Genomic DNA, 20,219 nt, shown 5'->3' with positions numbered 1-20,219 from the left:
CCATACATATACACACGCAGCACACATACACACATGCACACACACACACATGCATGCAGACACATGCACACACAGCCTGCATACATATACACACACAGCACACATACACACATGCACACACACATGCATGAAGACACATGCACACACAGCATCCATACATATACACACAGAGCACACATACACACATGCACACACGAGTACAAAAGCAAATCACCTCGCCTGGGAAACCTGATGATCAGAGTCATCGTCCAAAGGCAGCAGAGGACGGATCCGACAGTGCACTTGTAGGCTCCCTCTCAGCTCCTATGACGAAGAGGTTCCAGCTGTCAGCCCCAAGACTGAGCAGCTCAACCATTCCCACATCCTGAGCAGCCCTTTCCCCAACACGCAGTCCTGAGGTTACAACACACGTCTGGACTTTTGAAAACTCCCTGCAGAGTATGGAGCAGTCTCATTTTAAGTGTTTTTGATTCCTACTTAAATTTGTTCACTTGGCAAATGATTATCACCTGGTAACAAGTATGAAGAAAAATACCTTTCCGTGGTATCCTGGGCTAAGTCAGTGCCTCTGCTCATTAACTTTACCATTACTCATTAACATTGTGTGTAACATGTCACTGTGCACTGTCCAGATCCACTCTTCCTGGGTAGCAGAGCAGAAACTTCTAGACCCAACATTTAAACCACTTCATCACACATGATAAACACAGTGTTTGGCCATGTGACGATGGTCACACTCCTCCCGGGCTGCACTAAGATACCTCTGAGGATGAGGCATTTACTATTTCCTGGGTGAGCTTTGACTCAAACTACAAAATGCTTTCTGGGGCTGCACTGGCAAATTTCCCTCATTGGCCGTTTTATAAATCCGGAGCCACACTGAGAAACCTGTTCCCCTCCACGGGAGACTTAGAACCTCGGGCTCGGCCACAGCGGCCCCCAGACTCCACCTCACTGCTCACAGCCGGGCTCAGTGCTTCCTGAGGAAGCTTAGGTCAGGTGGGCCGTCTTCATGCCCCTTTTGTGGTGCCCAGAGTTGCAGCCCGTATCCCTGTGGGGACAGCACAGAGCAGTGACACGAGCTGCTCCTTGTCCACCCATTGGCCTGGCTGGGCTGAACAACTGAAAGTACAAGGTATCAGAACCAGGCGCTTTGTGCCCAGGGGCTCCGGACCAGCCCTAAAGGAGCCACACTCCTCCAGCCCCTCAGACGACTGAGACACACTCAGGAAAGCACTAGAAACATTAGCATGTACACAATTCTGTCAAGCTCCTAAAAAACAGCAGGCCAGAATCTGGAGTCCTGCTGGGAAAGGCTTGGCCCTGAGGAGGGAAGCCAGAAGAAAGTCTTTAAGTGAACCTCATAAATGCATCAATGTACAAAGTTATGATTTAATAAAAAAATTTTAAAAAACGTCTTTAAGGTGGGGAGAAGGGGAAGGCCCGGGAGGGGATGATGTCCAGGAGAGCGACGGCTCAACGCACCTGCAGGAAGGGTGGTTATCACTCCCTCTGCACCTGGCATCAACACAGAGGCACAGAAACCGGGGACTGGGCCCCAAGATGGAGCCTGTAGCAACCACGGCAGGATAGCAAGAGGTTCCACTAGTGATGACAGTGACAATGACACGTCAGTCCCCAGGGCACTAGCTATCCTTCAGGGCTGGTCTTGGCTCAGCAGGGGACGCCGTGAGGGCTCTGTCTTCCCGCGCCCTATGCCCTCCTATCAGCACCTTTATCCCCACTTTGGGCTCAGCCTATCTCTAGCCTGTGGGAATGTTTGGGGATACTGCACCATCCAGTATTTGTGCTACGCGTCCCTTCCAATTTGTGTCTCCCTCAAACACAGAAAACATGCCTTCCATGTCTCCAGTCTGGTCCCTGGAACTAAGGCCCCAGGAGGCCTGGGACAGAGCCCTGCTATTCTCACCAGGGCTGGTGCCCAGAGCACTGAACTGCTGACCGCCACCTCCATAAACCAGCAGGTGGTTCTCGGGGGACAGCTGGCAGACGGCTCTCGTTTTGATATTTTGTCCATAAATACTTCACGTCACACTTTTCCAGATGCCTGGCTGGGGAACAGGCGCTCTGGGTCTGTCACATTTCCCTGAGGATAATTCTGTTCCTGTAAACTCTGGCTGGTCCCAGGTGAGGACCATTCTTTCCCCAGAAGTGCTCAGAAACTGCCAATAGTTTAAAGTCTTGTCCTAACTTACGGCGTATTAAGTGTATTCCACTAGCTGTGCCAGGCAGATCCTTCTGCCCTGGAAGCCAAGTACCTTGTGCCGACTGCCTCGCAGCACAGACACTGACACAGCAACTCCGTCTGCCTGTCCCCACGAGCCACACCCTGCAGCCCGGTCCTCTGGTTTAGGGGACCCAACATAGCCTAGAGCCCTCTGACTCTCCTGCCATCCACCATCCACGTGGGATTCTCATCCGCCTTAGGAAGGCTCACATTGCCCCTTTTGAGACCCAAGATGAGAAAGGCAACAGCTTGCTGAGCTGTGACGCACCTGGACCCTCACTGATGTGTTCCTTGGACGTCATAGCTATAGGCAGACAAGTGCCTGGTACACAGTAAGCACTCACTAAACGTTCTCGGGTCAGAGTTTGGGACACTACATAAGCAGAGGTGCTTAGAATCGGATTGTTCTCAGGTGTGCCTAACAGCCAGGGACTTCTCAGCAAGTGAGGGACTGCTCAGGACACAGTCTCCTTGGGCACTGTGAATGGAATCAGGCCCAAATCTACCACCCAGCCAAATTGCCCAGATGCAGGGTTTCCTGGAGGGAACTGCCAGCTGCAGCACCTCGTGCTGTGAATGGAAACATGAGTCTCAACTCAGTTTCACAGGCCCCTCCGTCTCCTGCCTTTTAGAAAATGAGATGTTCTGGCAGCTCCTCAACAGAGGAAAGGCCAACCCAGCCCTCCGCACTCTGTGGGCCTCTGTGTCTCTGCACATCTCCACACCCCATCCTCAATGCCCCTCTTTCCTGTGTCTCAGCAAGACCTGGACCTGCCGTGGGTCTCTGAGGCCCTGTTCTGGTCTCCAAGGCCCCAGTTTGGTCTCCGAGGCCCCTGTGTGATCTCGAGGCCCTGGTATAATCTCCGAGGCCCCAGTCTAGTCTCCAAGGCCCTGGTCTGGTCTCTGAGGACCCACTCTGTTCTCCGAGGACCTGGTATAATCTCGGAGGCCGCCGTCTGGTCTCTGAGGTCTTACTCTGACCAGGTCCCATCTATCACAGCCCCCAGCACCTCTCCATCATGGCCTCTGCATGGAGCCCAAGCAGCCTGGAAAGCCAGATCAAGTTGTGCTTCCCCCACACACTGCTGCCCCTTAATACTGGGGGCAGGGGACACTGGAACCCAGCTCCCACATTCCCACTCTTGGCACTCTGGCCACCTCCCCAGTGGCCCCCAGTGCATTTCTGTATTTGCTGTGGAGTTTCTGGTAGGTCCCCTCAATGTCCCTATTAGTCCTTCTGACCCACACTGACACCCGGTGCTCACTTCACTGTCCCCCGTCAGTCCTCCTGACCCCCCACACCCAGTGCTCACCACCAGACTGCTGTGCAGGAGTCTCCTTCACTGTCCCCCATCAGTCCTCCCACCACCCCCATACCCGGAGCTCACCTCCAGACTGCTGTGCAGGAGTCTCCTTCACTGTCCCCCATCAGTCCTCCTGACCCCCCACACCCGGCGCTCACCACCAGACTGCTGTGCAAGAGTCTCCTTCACTGTCCCCCGTCAGTCCTCCCGACCCCCCACACCTGGCGCTCACCTCCAGACTGCTGTGCAGGAGCCTCCTCCACTGTCCCGGGTCAGTCCTTCCACCACCCCCACACCCGGTGCTCACCTCCAGACTGCTGTTTAAGAGTCTCCTTCACTGTCCCCCGTCAGTCCTCCCGACTCCCCCATACCCGGCACTCACCACCAGACTGCTGTGCAGGAACCTCCTCCGCTGCTTCTCCTCTTGATAGCGTGCTTGTACTTCCTGCAAGGTCTGCTCAAGGTGGGCTGCCTTTGACTGGCATGCTGAAAAGGTCAATTTTACCCAGAGGTACAATGACATCTTACAGGGGCACAGACCCAGGTAATCCAACTATTTTCTCTCAGCATAGAAGACTAAAAAGACTGAAGTCAGTGAAGATGGCTATGGGCTGTGTGAGCCGTGTGCTGGGCGCGGGGGACATTGTCCCCTCGGGAGCCCGTAGGGGAGGCCTGGCTGGACACCACCAGAGCCTGGCAGTGGACATTGTTCAGGGGTTTGCACAGCACTTAGGAGGGCTGCTGCAGAGGTACCTGGAGGCTCTCACAGAGCTGGACAAGGGAGGAGAAGCTGCCATCTGAGCCCAAGTTCTGGCAATTGATTCTGGGCCCCCACTTCTGAATTGTTCGACTAGGAAGGCAGCATCTTGCCAGGATGTGATGCTGAAGGGAGGCTGGACACCAAGAGCACAGGGTCTGCGTGTGGGTCCAGCCAAGCCTGGACACCTGGGTTCCCAACTGCGCCCTGCTGTGAGGCTGATGAAGCCAGGCCCCTCACAGTGTCCCGGGGAGACCCATCCAGCTGTAGGACTGATGGCCATGCTGGGCCCACTCAAGCCTCTCACAGACCAACACCACGTGCCACTTAGCAGTATGATGCAAGCTGGCCCAGCCCAGGGATTTCTAGCCCAGCCCCAAGGATTACCAGGAGGTGAGGCCACCTTAGCACAGACGCAGCTTTCATAAAGCATAAAACTCAGCTTGTCCTTACAAGAATAACTTAGTTCTCTTAATGAAAGAAATGCCTAAAAACACCTGGACTGAATACAGGTGTGAGCAAATGGAAGGATCCCCCAGACTCTGAGGGTGGTCTCTGCATGAAGACCCTCCTGGTCAGGTGGCTCTCTGACCCTGCCTGGCCTGGCCACCCCCCTCCCAGCCTGCTCCTGCTCCCTTCTCGCCAGAGCTGCCAGGACAAGCTGCCTGAGCGTCCCAGACTCATCTGTGACGAGAGCTGGACCACAGGGGAGAAGCCGCCCCCGGGAGGCCCTGAACACCACGTCTACCACAAACAAGCAGAGGAAGCCTGCCCCTTCCTGGCAGACCCCCAGATAGGTGTGCAGCACTGTCACCTGTGTCCATGTGGCCACCGGGCAGCGGCCCCATCTCCCTTGAGTTCTTTATCACACACCTCACTTCTCACGGCTTAGAAATGCTGTTTTTCACAAAATAATGTTATTGTGCCTTTTCCCAGAGCACATGACTAATTAGACCCACATGCACCCGCCTGTCACACCCACAAACAAGGCGGGTATATCCCTGAGACCCTTCAGGGAAATAACAGCGTGTGCTAAAGACACCAAATGAGACTCTGGGTCATGTAAGTCATTTAAAATATATTATTGGCTGCCTACTAGAAAAACAGTGGAAGTTTAAACACTTCCATGCCCCTCTTTGGAATAGCAGCACAATGGCCGATTTGCTCCATTGCTGCCTTCAGAATCTGCTCTGTGTGGACACAGAACAGCAGAGGAAGGGTAAGAGACAGATGGTGCATGTAGGTGTACACGGTCCTTTGGGTGAGGAGTTTAAAACTACAGCACTGTTAAATGAAGTTTAGTCCAAAGCTGCCTCCTTACGTGTCTTAACTTTGGACTGAACTGCAACCCACTAGAACTGTAACCTGTGACCTCCTCTTGTGCCAATCACAAGTTTGGGCCACTCGCAGGTGGCCAACTGTTCCACGTGTGTTCCAACAAGGCGAGGCTGAGCTGTGCCCGGGGCTCTTTCTGTGTCTCACATCTGTTTTCTGTCTCCTTCCTTTCTCTGTGCACAAATCCTCTCCTGCCACACAGTGGAGTCACTCTGAGCCAACCTGTTTTGGGTCCTGCCCAGTTCTCAAACCATTCTTTGCTTACTTACACACAGTTAAATTAGTCTGAAGTTTTTCTTATAACAGAACCAAAGGAACATCGTACACAAATTTCAAGTTCAACAGTGTAAGAGAATAAACCCATTATAACTCAAGAGGAGTCATGCCAGCATGGTATTCATGACAGGAGAAAGCACTGAATCCATGAGAAAACTTCGATGTGTGTTGTAGGAAAATCTCACATAGAAAGCTCAAGGGCGCAGGTACCAGACCAGCAGAGACATGTGTCAGGAAAGTGCCCTTTGGGTAGCCAGGAGAGAGAGAAGCTCCTTAGCAGGTGGGCTGCGGGGGCGTGGGGGAGGACAGCCCAACCCCTGGGAGACCGTAGGTGCCTGGTAAGTGTCACCGGGTTACATGGCACACATCCTCACCCCTCCAATCAGGCGTCAGCTAAAACTAAAAAGAAATGAAGACAAATTCTGGGCAGCCATTTGTCTTAAAAGTATGGACGTTTTTCATACATGTTCACGTCCGGGGCCCCTTACCCTGCAGAGCCTCGGTGTCCCGGTGTGCTCTCTGAACCGCAGCCCTTATCTCAGAAAGGCAGGCCTGATATTCGTCCTGGTAAGTTCTTAAAAGCACCAGAGAAGAAGACCGGAACTCCTGTAGATCCTGTTTAAGTTTCTATAAAATAAGAAAGTGCACAAGTAATACAGTTCATTACAGTTCACCAGCCAAGGGACGGTGATCACTTTAAGGGACTGGACCACTGTACAGACTCACATGTGGTGCATGTCTGGTCTACGAAAACTGGGCAACTTAAGGAGGAGGTTGATGCAGGGAGATGTTCAACTCTGGAGGTTCTACTGTATATTGTTAATTATTATAGTATAATTACATAATTATTCAGTATACTATGTATAAGTTTCCATAAAACAATGACATAGCCACACAATTAACATAACCATGCACTAGTTTATTATTAACTGAATCTATTTAAAGCGTAAGTCCCTTGTCATAGATTCGTGTCACTATCATCTGTGGATGTGGGCATGGCTACACACACCAGGCCCACTCCCAGAAATTCTGACTCAATAGATTTGGGATTTATACTTTAAAAAGCAGCAAATGTGAATTCATATACTTTATATAATACAGGGAGTTCCTGAGTTGTATGAGTTACATATGACTCACACTAATGAATGGAGGCTACTACAGGTAATAGGTGAATGTACCTGTTCCAACTTAGGTACAAATTCAACTTAAGAACAAACCTACAGAACCTACCTCGTTCATAACCCAGCACTACCTGTATCTTCAGAGTGTTTGAGAAATGGAAAATCTGGCCTGGTGCGGTGGCTCAAGGCTATAAACCCAACACTCTGTGAGGTCCAGGTGGGAGGATCACTTGAGCTCAGGAGTTTGAGACCAGCCTGAGCAAGAATGAGACCCTGTCCCTACTAAAAATAGGAAAACTAGCCAGGTGTTGTGGTAGGTGCCTGTAGTCCCAGCCACTTGGGAGGCTGAGGCAAGAGGATCACTTGAGCCCCAGAGTTTGAGGTTGCTGTGAGCTGTGATGACACCACAGCACTCTACCTGGGGTGACAGAGCAAGAACTTATCTCAAAAAAAAAAAAAGAAAGAAAGAAAGAAAAGAAACTCAAGTATTTCACCAATTTCCCCAGGAAGCGTGGTGGGACAGTGTCAGACGCAGGACATTTTTCTGTCCCAGTTGTTTACTTCCTGGCAAAGTTGGCAAAGCCTCTTGGTGTCCTCATCAGCCCTGGTTAAATGGGGCCAGTGCCCTGACCTGCTGTCCAGACCCACCTTCTGGAGGGTCAGTTACAGGGAGCACTCATGGGCCAGTGGACAGCACTTACCAAGTGCACCCAATGAAAGTCCAGGTAGGACAGATAGGGCAGCTCTGACAGCTTGGGAGACAAGCCCCTGACACCTCTCCTGCCCTGTGCTCTTTACTTCTTGAGATTATTTCAGGGATTTTCAGTATGAGGATGTGGCAGCCTCCCCACAGGATAAAAGAACAGATGTACTATTAACATTTAATATCAAACACTCCGAAGTCACAAGGCGTAACTGACCTGAAGTGGATATTCTTTCTTTAATCTTTATCTAAAAAATGGAGAAATGGAAATGTGTTTGGGAAACAGACACATATGTCCATGTGTTTGGGAAACATTGTAATAAAATATCAAACCCAAATTGAATTAAAGTATTTTTATTGCATGGAATACAATAGATGCATTCAAAGATGGATTAACTGTACTCAGCTGAAAGAGAATAAAAAAACAATTCTCCATAAATTCATTCTAAATGCCCAAAAGCAGTTAAGGGAGGAAAAAAAAATCTCTAAATTTGTCTAACAATGAGTGTGACTGATCCTGTTTACAGATGGTATTTTTATTGTATTGTTGTAATAATGATTTTTTCTTCCTTTTTTTTTTTAACCTTTGTCACATTGTTTATAACAAAAGGAAAAACAAAATGGCCTTAATCAAAGTTATAAAAATATCCTACCACAACTTTACCTTGGAGAATTTCCAAATATGCCATGTGGAATAACAACTGTTCTGACATGTAAACTCCTAACAGCAGTTTAGAAAGAGCTGCTCACATCTGATGACATGTTTTGCTAGATCTATTTAACCTGGCAAGTATAACCTGGTTTCCTACCATTTAACACTAAAATTGAAATGAGAACCTTGAACTGTAAAATTAAACTACTACCATAGCTATCTGAGACAATTCAGCTCATAGTCAAATGTAATTTTCTTTCCAATGTTTGCTCAGAACCCAATTGCATGAGCATTTCTGAGGTTTAGTCTTTTATTTAATAAGTATTAGAAAGCAGAACTCCTGAGTGAATACTATGTGCAAGTGATCATGAAGACAGTAAGGATTTCATCAACTCGGGATAACCTCCTAACATGTGAGGAGCTTTGCTTCTTCAAAGTTCATTCCAGAAATTGGATCTATTTTGACATAATTTACAGTTTCACCAGAAAAAAGTCACTGTGAGTTTTAGAGCCCAAACATTCAAGGGCCTGGCTCCCCCTGAGACACTCACCTGGGTCCCCTGGCAGAGCTGGCGTAGGGCTGAGCGCAAGGCCTCCCTGCCACCTGCTCCCATCTTCTCTTGACATTGCTGTATGGATAGGAATAAAAGGTAATTTCAGGTCTTAAAACTTTGAAAGTGCAGCTGTGTATTTTTGCTGAGGAGAGAATAATTACTGATGGTCACAGTGCACCAACAGCTTAAGAGGACCCTGCCCAATGGCTGAAGCCTGAGCTACGACAGGGACAGTCTCTAGCAGCCCAGGTGTTAGAGAGCCACTGACCAGGCCCAGGGTTCAGAGTCACTGACCAGACCCAGGGTTCAGAGTCACTGACCATTCCCAGAGTCCAGAGTCACTGACCAGGCCCAGGAGTCTAAGACAGCGCCCGTGAGAGCAGAAAGCAAACATGAAGCAAAGATGCCACTGTGTGGGGCCAAGGGCGACCAGCTCATCTGTCAGATGAGGACCCTGCCCTGCTGCACAGCCAAGAAGCCAGAGGACAGCACTGTGCAGCCCCATGGATCTCCGCACAGCCCCGTGGGGGCCGGAGAGTCAGTGCGCAGCCCCGCGGGGCCCCATTGTCACTGTGGGTCACAGTGTCACTGTGCATACCGGTGGGGCCCCAGAATCTCTGTGTGGCCCTGTGGGTCCCCACCATCACTGTGAGGCCTGGTGAGGCCCCAGTGTCACACAAGTGAGTGCAGTGTAGTCTGCCTCCCTGCAGCCTGGCCCACGGGCTGTGTGTTCCAGGATTATCTGCTTACAAGGACCAGAAAACACCATCAGGGCCAAATTCCACAGTTGTTTGGACACTCTTTGCCTAAAGATCTCAAATATTTAAAAAAAAAAAAAAAATCTTTCTCAAATCTCATCTAAATGACACTTGGAAAAATCGTTGGTAGCCGCCGCACTGTCAGAGCTTCATACATGTCACCCACCCCTTATCTCTGCTTTGATTTTGCAGTGTGGGTCACCAAACCCAAACATGAAGGCTGGAGAGTTACGACTCTGCAGCCTCCTTTGCACCTGACCTCTGGCTGTAGCACAAGGGCAAAGGAGGCAGATGCCCAACAGAACCGCCCTGTGTGCGCCTGTGAAGCTGGCCATGGACAGCTCCGGCCCAGGGTGAGGGAGGAGGGTGGAGGGTGGGGGAGGGGGGAAGGCCCTGGGAGGTGTTATGCCGTGGCCTCGCTGTGTGGTCTCAGCAACTGGGCTGTCCAGACTGGTGCTAGAGGTTCCCTCCTCCATGTCAGGGCCAACTTCTGGGGTTCTGGGGTGTGACTTTGGCCGTGCAGTGACAATGCCTCAGTTCCCTGTGACCTTGTCAATGTCCTAATGATACCATGAAATGCCATCAGGCTGTTAGGCTGGATGGCGTCACACTTTCTATCTGCGCTTGTTACTACAGAATGGCACACTCCTAGAGAACTCTCAGGCTTTGAGTCTCAGCCCCACAACTTCTTGTCATTGGGACTTTAGGAAGGGTCTTTAGCCTCTCTGGGCCTCAGTTTTGTCACATGTAAATCTTGATCCTCAGTACCTAGAAAGGACACAATGAGTCATATGGACACAAGTGCCTTGAAACTCCAGGAAATGATGCGCTTGAAAGTGGACACATAATTGATCACTATTCCCTTCATTTAAGAAGTATAAATATTCTGGGCGGCGCCTGTGGCTCAAGGAGTAGGGCGCCGGTCCCATATGCTGGAGGTGGCGGGTTCAAACTTGTCCCTGGCCAAAAAAAAAAAAAAAGAAGTATAAATATTCTTTAATTTGCATGTAAGTTGCATATAGTGCAACTAATTTATTCCTTCAGCGAAACTTGACAAGGCTACTGCAAAATAGTCAAGAAGAGTCTGAAGCCTTCCTGGACCTCATTCTCTCATATTCCATGGAGCATTCTCAGGGGGCAATAATTTACAGATGAGGAATCCAAAAGAGTTATTCCATGGTCATGCACCAATTTCCTTTGCCACTGCAGCAAATTATCCCAAATTGGAGGATTTAGAAACAACAGAATTTCATTCTTTCACAATGTGGAGGGAGGGGTCCTCCCTCCTGGGAGGGCCAGGCTCCTTCTGAAGGCTCCACGGCAGGACCCCTCCCGCCACCTCCAGCTTCTGCCCACTGCTGACGTTCCTGGCTGGCGGCTGTGCTGACTGGTCCTCGAGCCCAGCACCGGAGATCTCGGTCTCTGCATCGCCATCTCCTCTGTGAACGTAGAATTTCCCTCCACATTTCGTCCCTGTTATGGTGGTGTTATGAGGTGGGGCCTTTGAGGAATAGATGTGTGCCTCACAAAAGGGCCACAGGAGCCATCTCATGGCCTCCAGGGTCTCGGTTGTTCCTCCAGTTGACAACGTCTGGATGGTGTCACTGTTAATGGGGAGGGGCCTCGCCAGACCCTGACCCTGTTGCACCTTGGCCTTGGACTTCCAGTCTCCAGAACTGTGAGCAATAAGCTTCCATTCTTTACCAGTCGCTCAGTCTCAGGTATTTTGTTATAGCATCACAAATGGACCCCAGCACTTGGCACAGCTATAAATCTACTAAACACTGAACTGTACACTGAGAATGGGTAAATTTATGGTGTATAAACTACACCTCAATAAAATAAAGCTTTTTTTTTAAAGCACAATAATGTATTTATTACTCCTCAACTTATTATCCATTAAATGCTTGTGAGCACGAGAGAAAGAAATAGGAATCTAAACTCAACCTATTTTAGCATAAGAAGATACTTTACAGATCAACAGAAGAGTTCTCAGCACCCCATTAGAAGGAAAAAGAAAAGGTCCAACAGAGTCACTCTCATTTCTACAAGAGCTCAAAATCAGCTTCAGCACAGTTATTGCATGGGGCATAACGCAAATAGAATCTGCAAGGCAGCTAACACACATTACCTTTGCTAATTTTAGGTGAAGAACAGCATTTTCCACCTCCAATTCAGCTATCCTTTCTTCTCTGACCTATAACCAGGAACCAAAAAAGGAAAATTATCACCACAGCACTCACTGGGTTGGACTGAAATCATGGGAACTCTATTCATCAGTCATTTCCATGCTCAGAACAGGGAAAGCACAAGAAGAAAAGTGCAAGCCTTGGTCGAAAACTGCCATCTGGTGCCGTCTGGTGCTGCCGCCTGGCCCGTCTCAGCAGCAGACCATATGTATGACAGGTCCTGCAAGGCTACACCACCACATTTCCCTGTGGCTTTTCTATGTGATGGCATAGGAGACGATGTCTGCACCACACAGGACAGGAAGACGGACCAACTGTGACCAACTGTGATGGGCCCCAACTCTGACAGCCTTGTTTCCCTCCCACCACCCATGCTCAGACGAAGACTCCCCACTCCACCACGAGTGGCCCCGCAGCAGTAGCACCTGAGGGCTTGACGGACACATAGAACCTCAGACATTCCCAGCCTCCTGTTCAAAAAGGGCTTAGAGAGGCTCGCTGGGACGGGATTGGGGGTGGGGGCACAGCAGTCGAGCAGCCAGGAAACTGGACAAAGAAAAGCCTGTGCAGAAGCCCTGAGTTGGGGCTGAGCTTAGCAAGTCCAGGAGCAAAAAGGACATCCGTGAGGCTGAGGTCCAGGATGCCAGGGTGTGGCAAGGGGTGTTTGTAAGCCAGGAAAGAGTGTGTGCTTGACTCTGCATCTACAGGGGGACACTGGAGGGTTCTAAGCAGAGGAGTTAAATGTTAACTATTTACAGTAAATGCTGAGAGAGCTGGCACCTGAAGAAAGGCAGCCACCAGGTTCAGGTGCAGCCCCTTCTGCCAGGGATTCAGTCCATCTGCTGGGGATTTGGTTCCTCCTGCTAGGTATACAGTCCCCCTGCTGGGGAATTCGGTCCCTCTACTGGGTATACCGACCCTCTGCTGGGGATTTGGTCCCTCCTGTTGGATATACAGTCCCTCTTCTGGGGATTCAGTCCTTGTCCTGTGAATTCAGTCCCTCTTTCTGAGGATTCAGTCCCTTTGCTGGGGATTCAGTCCCTCCTACTGGGAATACAGTCCCTTCTGCTGGGGATTCAGTCCCTCTTGCTGGGTATACAATCCCTCTGCTGGGGATACAGTTCCTCCTGCTGGGGATTCAGTCCTTCCTGAGGATTCAGTCCCTCTGCTGGGGATACAGTTCCTCCTGCTGGGGATTCAGTCCCTCCTGAGGATTTAGTCCCTCCTGAGGATTTAGTCTCTCTGCTGGGGATTCAGTTCTTGTCCTGGGAATTCAGTCCCTCTTTCCAACGATTCAGTCCTTCTGCTGGGGATGCAGTCCATCTGCTGGGAATTTGGTCCCTCCTGCTAGGTATACAGCCCCTGGTCCCTCCTGTTGGGTATACAGTCCCTCTGCTGGGGATACAGTTCCTCCTGCTGGGGATTCAGTCCCTCCTGAGGATTTAGTTCCTCTGCTGGGGATTCAGTTCTTGTTCTGGGAATTCAGTCCCTCTTTCCAAAGATTCAGTCCCTCCTGAGGATACAGTCCCTCTGCTGGGGATTCAGTCCATCTGCTGGGAATTCGGTCCCTCCTACTAGGTATACAGCCCCTGGTCCCTCCTGTTGGGTATACATCCCTCTTCTGGGGATTCAGTCCCTGTCCTGCGAATTCAGTCCCTCTTTCCGAGGATTTGGTCACTCCTGAGGATTCAGTCCCTCTGCTGGGGATTCAGTCCCTCCTACTGGGAATACAGTCCCTTCTGCTGGGGATTCAGTCCCTCTTGCTGGGTATACAGTCCCTCTGCTGGGGATTCAGTCCCTCCTTCTGAGGATTCAGTTCCTCCTTCTGGGGATTCAGTCCCTCCTTCTGGGGATTCAGTCCCTCCTTCTGAGGATTCAGTTCCTCCTTCTGGGGATTCAGTCTCTCTCCTGAGGATTTATTCCCTCTTCTGGAGATTCAGTCCTTTCTACTAGGGATTCAGTCCCTCCTGCTGGGGAATCAGTCCCTCCTTCTGAGGATTCAGTCCCTTCTGCTGGGAATTCAGTCCTTCATTCTGGGGATTCAGTCCCTCCTGCTGGGGATTCAGTCCGTCCTGATGGGGATTCAGTCTCTCCTGCTGGGGATTTAGTCCCTCCATCATAGGTAGGTCCAGAAGCCTAGATGGGAGTGGGTGATCAGTATGGGTCTCTGCCCAATGCGGGCTAGGATACCTTTACACATTAGTGACCCTCACAGGCACCCCAAGTCTCCTTGTCCTCTTCCCGGACTCACCTGGCCTTGTCTCTGCAGCTGCTTGGCCCGTTGCTCCCAGAAGCCGCCCCACCGACTGCCCCCTGCCGGCATTGCCCTAGCTCCAGCACTGCTTCCCGCCCTCAGATCGTGCCCCCTCCCCCACAGCACCAGCGGTCGGACGTGGGGGAGGGAGCACAGGAAGAGGGGGCGCGAGAGCGCAGCAGGGTGAGAGCGGCTAAAGTCGAGGGTGGTTAAGGCAGGTCCTAGTGACTCCCTCTGGCGCCGCAGTAGGCAGGGCTCCCGTGATGGGGCGGGGGTCGGGGTGAGGGTGGCAGGAAGTCCTGTGCCTGGCGGGAGGACACCAACCGGCAGCGGAACAGAGCGGCCTGGTGCGGGGCGCAGACCTGCCCGTGCCTTTGCCAAGAATCAGCTCTAGTCCTACAACTCTCCCAAGTGACACTGTTCACGCCCCACCTCCACCTCAGGTCCCCAGGACTGAGGCCACCCAGAGGAGGTGCAGGCCCCTGCCGGCACTATGGCGGCAGCTCCGGGGAATGAACCTGCAGCCCAGGACAGGCGCAGGCGCAGAGGAAGGGCCCGTCCTGCACCTGAGCAGAAGTTACAGGAGGGAGACGGGGATGAGGGCCGTAAATAAGCGACATCCTCCTCTTCTAGCGTCCTCCTCTCGGACTAGGTCCGTCAGCGGAGCATGTCGAGTGGATCTTTTTACAGCAGCAGCTCACTGCCTCACAGAGGTTTGGTATCAGCACGTCTCCTGCGTTAGAGGCCGGGACACCCCGTCTCCAGCTCCAGGGTCGGCGGGGCCCTTGAGGACCACCCTTAGCCTGTCAGGTGAGCATATAGGATGGGCACCCTCGAGATAGATACCCACCCAGGTGTCCTCCTCCTGAAAGTGCCCCCAGGGGACCTCCTGGGTGGGTCTTAGTGTCTACAAGCTGGAAGCCCAGTGTGGGGGCCGGGACAAATGGACAGGTGGAAACAGAAGGAAAGGGACACATGAGAGAGAGAAGAAACTGCACCAGTGCCACCCCCATGCTGTGTGAGGGGCTATCCACATCAAGACCACAAAACACACCAGTGTGGCCCCGTCCACAGTGCGGAATAATGTGACAGCTGGAGATGGGGAAAGAGAAAAATCCGTACAACAGAGGGCCTGGCTGGAGGCTCCATGAAGAGATGGGCATAATGTGAATTGACACCTCCCCCCACCCCCAAATTGCTTTTTCCTTTGGCTAGAAGGACTGGGGTGGGAGAAGAGCAGGAGACTTAGTTTATAAGCCCTTGCCACCACTGATGTTTTAAAACCACATGCATCCATTTCCTAGATGAAAACACATAAAACGTGAGCACACAGTTGCCATTTGGAATATGATAAACATTTTTGCAAAATGTAAAAGCAAACCTCGTTTTTCTAGAGAATCAAAAATTGATGACCAGGAAGATTAGAAATAAAATATGACCTATTATGAGTATGCATCTCTTCAAGTTTACAACGGACCAGAATTGGGTTTTTCAAACTGACGTCTAAGCACCCTTGAGGACCAGCTTGCCATCTACTACAATTCCTAAAGCAGAGCAAGTGAACTGGCTCTCACTTTCTCACTCAGCACACGCTGCCTGCTTAGCCAGGGCTTCAAAGATGGCCCAGATGGGCAGCCAGCTCCGGCACGCTGAGTTTGCAAAGCACGCTAACAGGGACTGCACAGACAGTGGGCTGCACCCAGGCCAGAGCAGCTGGATTGCCCTTCTGTGCATGGTCACCACAACCTCCCTTCTGCTGTCACCTCCTCTTGAAGACATGTCACAGACTTCCCGGACAGTGGGCATCACCCCACCCACCTTGCGGCCAATGGACTGTTCACCATTGTGGTCACCCCGTGGCCTGCTTCCCTGGCCCACACACAGGGCCCACTCCCCGATACTCCCATCTCACTCCTGTCCACAGCACCCTGTCGGGTGTAGCAGGCTCCTCTGCCTCATGCAGGGTTCACGCTCTTCTTCAAACTCTGGTGCCAGCAGTACCAAGTACAGGCTTCACCAAGTCAAAGGCTGTTGGCTGTCACCTGAAGACATTTTAGCATAATTTCTCCTTATTCATTCGTTATTCTCTGGTACCCACAGTGACAGAAGGCACCCTAGCAGCCCCACACGGATATCGGCAGCAAGGACAAGAGCCCAGGCTGGGACTGCGGCTCACCTCGTCTTCACTTGGGTTGTAGCCGCAAAATATTTGTTACAGATCAGCCAACAATAGACCAGTGAGTGTTAACTGGACTTCCTGGACTCAATTTCCCCATTTGTGCAAAGGGAACACTGCTTGCCTAAGGTGATGCCAAAGAATTCAGATGAAATGATAAAATAATGTAAAAAGCTCTTGGACACTGAGTTCTGAATAATTAACACCAGAGACTGGCACTGTCAAAATGACCTCCCCTATTTTAATACTCACAGTTACTGCCGGTTACTCACAATCTGACACTCATGCTCCGTGCTGGGGGAACCTCAACTGACCCTAAGCTGCCCAGCAGCTGAGAAAGATGCCAAGTGTGAGACAGACACTGGATTTTAAAGGCTTTGCGTAGACTATCAGGGGTCCTCAAACTTTTTAAACAGGGGGCCAGTTCACTGTCCCTCAGACTGTTGGAGGGCCGGACTATAGTTTAAAAAAAAAACTATGAACAAATTCCTGTGCACACTGCACATATCTTATTTTGAAGTAAAACAACAAAACAGGAACAAATACAATCATACCGCCTCATGTGGCCCACGGGCCGTAGTTTGAGGACCCCTGAAATGAATAGTTTTTTCTATTACAGGCTTTGTGTAGACTATCTAATGAATAGATTTTTGTATTAATTAATTGCATGTTGAAAAGATACTGTTTGGCATATATTAGGCAAAATTAATGTATTAAGATTTATTTCACCTGAGCTTCCTTTTACTATTTTAATTGGTTACCTAGAAAACTTAAGTGTTTCAAAAGTGGCGCCATTATATTCCATGGATGGAGCTGCTCAGGACCACCTCTTTTGTCAGAAGAATGTGGGAAGATGCTCAAGGAAACACAGTGGTGGCTGCTGAGTGGTGGACAGGGGTTTTCTGTCCCCCATCCCAGTATGTTTCTGGGACATCATCTCCTTATCGCTTACTCTGTAGTAACTATTGACTAGCCACATATTAGAGGCCAAGAGAACCGTGACGTGGAAGACTGTCAGCTGTCCTAGAGCCACAGTTCACAGTAGCTGTGACAAGCACAGACACGTGATGTCTGTGGATCAGCAATGCAGACACCCGTTGCTCCCGGCACCAGTGGCCCCTCTCTTGCCCAGATTTTGGGCTCCTCCATGCCTTTCTCAACCAAGGCCTGGTTTTAGCAAGACCCCTCCTGAATCAGTTGAGTCCACACTGGACATCTGGTCAGGTTCCTCTTCTGCATGGGGTCACACTGGCTGCCATTAGCAATAATCCTGTAGATCCATTTAGCCAGAACCCTCTCCATTCCTAAGGTGTCTGTGTGGTGACTGTCCACCACCTGGCCTTGCTCCTTGGCTAGAGATGCCTATTTGTCCTTGCAGTATGCAGAGTTGAACCCAGTTCTACACTGAGGTCCCTTACTCCCATGACAGGGTTCCTGAAAGACAAGTTTCTACTGCATTAATGGCTGTCTGGCTCTGGACGTTCCCCAGTAGAAGCCTATCCAAGAGTTACAGAGGTGCTTCTGCCCAGATGGCTGGAGCCCGTGTGTGTCACAGTCCCACAGGTGACATTGTCATCGAGTGAAGAATATTCAGTGTCACCCATGTCCAGTACCTCAGAACTTAGTGCTGAGCAAATCCCCTCTCGGAGGGCACTGCCATCCTCCTCCTGTTCTGACCACACAGAGCTCATCACCTGCCAGGACGCCCAGAGTCCTTGTCACTTTCCTTTGTGCCTACATGGTCCCCCATTTGCACTCGAATCCTCCACCTTTATCTTTTGTTTTTGCTTGTATTCCATGGATTCCTTTTCCTTCTCTGCCATAGGAGAGCTAAGTGCCAGTGGATCCAACCATCTATATAAGGCAGCATCCAGTCTTTGAGTCATCGTTTCATTGAACTGAAGATCATTTCTGAAAGAATGAGCAACAAAATCACCCTTTACAGAAGAGGAAACAGCCTAAATGAGAACACCACGTTCTTGGTCACAGAGATTTAGAAGGCTCTGGACCGTTAACCTGTGTTAGCAATGTTCAACAACAAAAAGGACAAACCAAAAGCCCAGGACTGCCTACCTGAACGCCCGCCCTCCTCACTTTTTTTTTGGTAGGTCTTGCTCGGTCACCCAGGCTGGAGTGCAGTGGCAGAGTCATAGCTCACTGCAGCTTTGAACTCTTTAGCTTACGTGATCCCCCGCCTCATCCCCTCCTGAGTAGCTGGGACTGTAGGTGCCTGCCACCACACTTCACTGATACTCATTTTTCATAGAGACAGAATCTTGCTATGTTGCCCAGGAGGGTCTCAAACTTTTGGCCTCAAGTGACCCTCCGGCCTGAGCCTCCCAAGGTGTTGGGATTACAGGCGTGCTCCACCACACCTGGCCCACTTCTCTTCTTTGGGTATGCTGTTAGAACATGTTACATACTTTGCTCAACTTACATAGTCTGTTTTTATCTTTCTGAGGCTGTTCTCATGAAAAAAACGTTGGGGGGAGGTAGGCAGGTGGAACATTTTTTAAACTAACAGTTGACCTAGTGTTTCCCAGGTCTATTTTTGGGCAGAGGTTAGATTATGTAGTTTCATAGTTTTAAAAAAAATTCCAAGTTGAAGCTGGAATCACTGCCCACAATTTAACACTTATTTAAGCCTGTAATCTCTATAGAAGAATAAAATACAAGCTCTAGAGGAGCAGTAAAAAAATCAGGTCTAATTCACTGAAGGCAGAGAGGAATACTGTTCTTGGCCTGAAAGCTTCAACTATTCTTGTTTGAACACAAGGTGGAGTTTCCACCAACATCTTTCCTGAACTGCTCTGGGGCACATCTGTAACAAACCATACCAACAACTTTAACCCCTGCTATGCCCACCTGCCAAGCCCTCCAGGCTTTCCCGTCGGGGTGACGTGCCCTCTGGCTTCTCAACATCAGGATGTTCTCCCTACCCCTGCACAGGCCTCCTCGTCTCCCCTCCCTTCTGGCAACCAGGCAACCTCTTAGGAGGCTGGGCACAGGTGTTGTCAGATCCAAGCAGGGGCTTTGCACTGCGTGAAGAATAGAAGCTCAACTTTTCCACATGGTCTTAGAATCTAACACCCTCCTTTGCCATTGGCAGCACAAGGTAGTCCTGGACTCTCTGCCTATGCCCGCCCCTCTGACTCTAGCCTGTCTTCTCTCTCAAAAGACAGTATCATTTTCTCAAAAAAAAAAAAAAAACTACCCTCTCCACAGTAATTTTAAGTGGGGTCCTTCTACCTTCAACGTGCCAGGGGTCCTCAAACTACGGCCCGTAGGCCACATGCGGCGGTGTGATCGTATTTGTTCCCATTTTGTTTTTTTTTACTTCAAAATAAGATATGTGCAGTGTGCATAGGAATTTGTTCACAGTTTGTTTTTTTTTAACTATAGTCCAGCCCTCCAACGGTCTGAGGGACAGTGAACAGGCCCCCTGTTTAAAAAGTTTGAGGATCCCTGGTGTATACCTTCCTTCCTTACACAACTAACAGCGACTCATTGTATATTCATATAAAGCATGTATTTGTCTTTCTAGAATTATACTTTCTTTTTTTGAGACAGAGCCTCAAGCTGTCACCCTGGGTAGAGTGCCATGGCATCACAGCTCAAAGCAACCTCCAACTCCTGGGCTCAAGCGATTCTCCTGCCTCCGCCTCCCCAGTAGCTGGGACTACAGGCGCCTGCCACAACGCCTGGCTATTTTTCTGGATGCAGCCAAAGCAGCAGTGTAACCAAGCACGGTCCCCATAAGCCCGCCCCCAACTCCGGGACTGCCACACATGGTGTTCAGTCACGAGGGCCGCGACAGCTAAGCTGGCATGAGAGACCAACTGACAGCTTCCCGGAACACTTCCCCACAAAAATACTGTCCAACAAAGGAATG

The 20,219-nt window shown here is 50.4% G+C and overlaps 1 protein-coding gene across 1 annotated transcript in view; it reads right to left on the bottom strand.

Moving 5' to 3' along the window:
- Positions 1-14,220, bottom strand: part of KIF25 (kinesin family member 25) — a 43,492-nt gene extending 29,272 nt beyond the window's left edge. Inside the window, exons 1-6 of the mRNA XM_053592865.1 lie at positions 14,149-14,220; positions 11,840-11,905; positions 8,948-9,025; positions 6,409-6,547; positions 3,935-4,038; positions 215-303 (exon numbers count right to left, since the gene is read on the bottom strand). Of these exons, the coding sequence (XP_053448840.1) occupies positions 215-303; positions 3,935-4,038; positions 6,409-6,547; positions 8,948-9,025; positions 11,840-11,905; positions 14,149-14,220 (548 nt within the window). The remainder of the gene's footprint in view (positions 1-214; positions 304-3,934; positions 4,039-6,408; positions 6,548-8,947; positions 9,026-11,839; positions 11,906-14,148) is intronic.
- Positions 14,221-20,219: the final 5,999 nt, after the last annotated feature.

The sequence above is a fragment of the Nycticebus coucang genome, chromosome 5 (assembly GCF_027406575.1).
Source record: "Nycticebus coucang isolate mNycCou1 chromosome 5, mNycCou1.pri, whole genome shotgun sequence".
In the NCBI taxonomy this organism is placed as follows: Eukaryota; Metazoa; Chordata; class Mammalia; order Primates; family Lorisidae; genus Nycticebus; species Nycticebus coucang.
The sequence above is the reverse complement of the archived record's forward strand: the minus strand, read 5'-3'. Positions and strand labels throughout refer to the sequence as shown.